Source organism: Buceros rhinoceros, unplaced genomic scaffold, assembly GCF_000710305.1.
Source record: "Buceros rhinoceros silvestris isolate BGI_N320 unplaced genomic scaffold, ASM71030v1 scaffold37199, whole genome shotgun sequence".
Classification (NCBI taxonomy): Eukaryota; Metazoa; Chordata; class Aves; order Bucerotiformes; family Bucerotidae; genus Buceros; species Buceros rhinoceros.
In genome coordinates, this window is record NW_010432783.1 from 42,477 (window position 1) to 46,224 (window position 3,748).

The window sequence follows — 3,748 nt, forward strand, 5'->3', positions numbered from 1 at the left end:
CTTTCCCTAAGAAAGGGGAGGGAACTGGAAACTAAGGATAGAGTATTACTCTGTACATTTTCATGAATAACTATGTTTAGTTTAGGGAGATTAAGTGTACATAGCACTTTATTCCAGAATTTTTTTTAAGTCCTCAACCCAATTTGGAATTAGTCATTCAGGCATTTGGTACAGCTGATCGTTCTAATTAACTTTATGCAATGATTTGAGTTTCTACCTTTTGATCCTGGGCATCTGTTGTGATGTGTTCTGTTTCTCCATCCTCTAGCTCTCCCATCTTCACAAGATTGACTTCAATGGTACCAACTGTCTTGCCACCATCAGAAGTCCTGGAAAAAAAAAATCTCATGACATCAGGTCATCTGCAGCATTGCAGTCCATCAGGAAAAATACTGTCAGCAAACATTTATTCCTCTCTCCATTCTGTACATCTGCAGTTGCCGGTATTGAAACTCATTATTTACAATCATAAAGCAAACATTATCAATAAGGCATATGGTACTTCCACCAAATTCTTTACAGCGATGAGAGTTTTCCTCACAAAACTGAGGATGGGAAAGGCTATAAATGACGGAAGAATTCACCAACATGGCCAGGTTTTCATTCTAGACATTCTTCTGCCTGTGAACCATCAAAGAAAGGGCTGTAACACTGCACCAATACCCCGCTTATGACCTGCAATCTCACTGCACAGTACACTGCTTTGTTTCCTAACATAAACCTGCAAAGAAAGGACAGGCTCAGCACCTCCTGCTAAACCAAAACTACAAAGCTAATCTGAATGTCACTCTTCCTTTTGAAATCCCTCCACAGTGTAATTATTCAGAATCAGTCCCATTTCTTTAAGTACATGGGAAAAAAATAATGGAATTCACTGGGAACTATATTATCATCTCCACAAAGAGTCTCCTTCCAATTATGCAAAAATAAATAGCAATTCAGGATTGCTCACCACCTGCTGGAAGAAACAAGGGTTTAAACTCCAAAAAGTTTAACGTGAGTGCTTTGTCAGCTTCCACTGGTAGCAACACACAAGGTTTATGTCACAGTCTGTCTCCCCTGGCTTATTCTGAACAGGTGGATTCTTGACGGGAAGGACAGAAGGGTGACGGATCATGTCATAACGAGGAAAGTACAACACCCACCACCAATCAAAAACCGGCAAAAAGAAACGATGAGAATACGTTTAGTAGAACTGAAGAAGCCCAGAGAGGAAGAATGAAAACAAGGGCATTTGGGGCAGTGCTGTGCATAATCTCAGAAGCGAGCACGAGAAGTGATGACGCGGGACAAAGGAACACACAGAAAAGGGACTAGAGGCTGGCAATCAACACACCCCTACTTTCAGGAATGTTAAAATCTGCCACGTTCCCCAAGGCAATCCTCGCTGCAGGAGAACATCAAACCCCCCTTCAGCACTGACTCCCTTCCAGAACTTCAGGAACTTGATACGAGTAGAGGAGGGGAAAACGCCCCAAACACCGTCCTCCTCATTTCACCAGCCAGGAGGACGCCGGCCCCGCGCTGGCCCGCGCGCACAGTGTGGTTCCTCGGCGGTACAGCTCTGCCGGAGGTGCGGGCTGTCCCAGGCTGCTTGCTCAGGGCGCGGGCAGGAGGACCGTGTCTGGGCGCGGAGCTCCTACTGCTGCACCTCTGCCCGCAGCCGTAGTGACGTCAGGGCGTGCTGGACCTTCACGCAGACCACACCACACACGTACACTGGTCTTTCCAGCACTGGATATTCATCATGCTAACTCCAAACTTCTTTTTTTTAACAGTAAAATCCCAAAATACAGCTACTGCCAAGCTTTAAATTTAAATAATTATTTTGGTTCCAAACCATTACGCTTTGATATGTGACTCAGTAGAATACACTAATTTTGCAGCTACACATATTAAAAACGTTCTTACATAAAAACTTGTAAAATACACATAACTCTTCACGCTTTGCACGTGTTACTGCTTCATTTGCTCTAAACCAAATTCATTACTGACGAAAGGAACAACTGAAAATGAGCCCGTTCCAGACAGCCTTGCACCCAGAGCAGCCTACGCTAATTAACAAAGTGCACAAACGACAAGCCATGACGAAGAAGGGTTCAATGTCCAAAGGGTGTTTTGGAGCGAAAATACATAATAATTTTAAAATGCGTGAGAACAACCGAAGTGTCTTCACTGAACGAAGAACGTCCCCCCGAGCTGGTAGAGCTTAGCGGTTTGACGTGGTTTGGTTTCCCCGCCCTGTGTCAGACCAGCGCACAAGCCAGGCTACCCCAAAGAACGGACTGCAGCGCCCCCACAGAGGAGGGGAATACAACAGACTTTGGCAGATCACATACACCTCTAGAAGTCAGTGGAAATGTGTGGCTGTGTGGTCAAAGTGTCGAGTGGATCACCTCCTTACCAGCGGGACTTAAACAAGCAGCAACACTTCGCTGCTATTCCAGCATGGAAGAAAAATGTTGCATCCATTTGACTTCCAGAAGTCAAATCCTACCTGTTATTTTTTTAAGGAACACGTTTTTCTAAGGCCAAAGAGATCTGCAAAAGTTTGAGACCGACCTACGTAAACCAGATCCGATTTAAAATTACATTGGGGTAAATTAAGAACATAAACAAACGTTGATCAAAACGGAGCTCAATTTGCCGATGATGCGATGTAAGTTAATGAGGCATGATCAAGTAAAACAAAATACAAATGGGAACACCAGTTTCGCTTCCTCAGTCCTTGTCTCTCTCTCTTCAGAACATCAAACCCTTCTCTCATTGCTGTTATCACAGGCTTGGCCTCAGTACAGCGGTGAGCACTGCATTGCTTGCCTGCACGAGTGGCGCTGCGCGTTTGGAAACTTTCTCCATACCCATTTAAAAAATTTGATCTACTTGCACTTTATATCAGTTACTACAATTATTTTCTTCTCAGTACCACTCCTGTTCTGGTCTAATACATGTGCAATATTATAATCTGAAACACTCAGGGTCTGCAAGAGACGGTTAACGCAAGAGGACAAAACTAAACAGGGACTGCTGCATTGCAGCTGCACTCCTTTCTCCATTTCTCTTATCTTTCCTCATGGAAATATGAAAACAATTTAAAAACCAAAAACCCCCCGTCGTTTCTTTTGTATGCTGCAGGCACACAAATCAACAGAGAGCTCTATGAACGTGCAGGGAGAAACCACCACTGGCTGTGTCAGACACTGTGAATTTAAAACACCACTGGTGCACGGGAGTCCTCCAACAACAGACACGTCACGCATTTAAAACTTTAAAGCAACGTCATGAGATTAAAATTTTGCTTGAAAAGTGAGAAACAGAAGCGATGCAGTGGGGAAAAAAAGCCTAGTGACGACGCTTTAAATAAGATAAGATCTGTATTATTTTATTTTACACTGACAGTATTGTGCACGCACACACATACACACACGCATATGCACTTCGTGCCATTTGCCAGGACAGGCAGGAAGAGACAGTCTCACACACGCACACTGTTCAACAGAACGTCAGGAGAATATAATTGGTCTTGCTGATTTTTTTTTTTTTTAGCACCAGCGACCTGGTGTCTGTCCACAGAGCAACTGCACTTGGAATCTGACTGGTGAAAAGACGACAAAGTGTTAGAAGAGTGATTTCTAAACCAGATTTAGAATCCAGCGTCACAGGACGCGGGTTTTGGCAGCAAAGTTGGCAATGCTTTAGTCTATCCCTAACCACTCAGCCCAACGTAACTGCGCACTGCAGTGCTTAC

General features: G+C 44.0%; 1 protein-coding gene across 1 annotated transcript in view; it reads right to left on the reverse strand.

Annotated features, from left to right (window-relative positions):
* The window catches only part of LOC104500276 (type II inositol 3,4-bisphosphate 4-phosphatase-like), a gene marked incomplete at its 5' end in the record, with an annotated part of 24,614 nt that extends 24,285 nt beyond the window's left edge, over positions 1-329 (reverse strand). Inside the window, one exon of the mRNA XM_010143893.1 lies at positions 218-329. Coding sequence (XP_010142195.1) covers positions 218-329 — 112 coding nt within the window. The remainder of the gene's footprint in view (positions 1-217) is intronic.
* Positions 330-3,748: the final 3,419 nt, after the last annotated feature.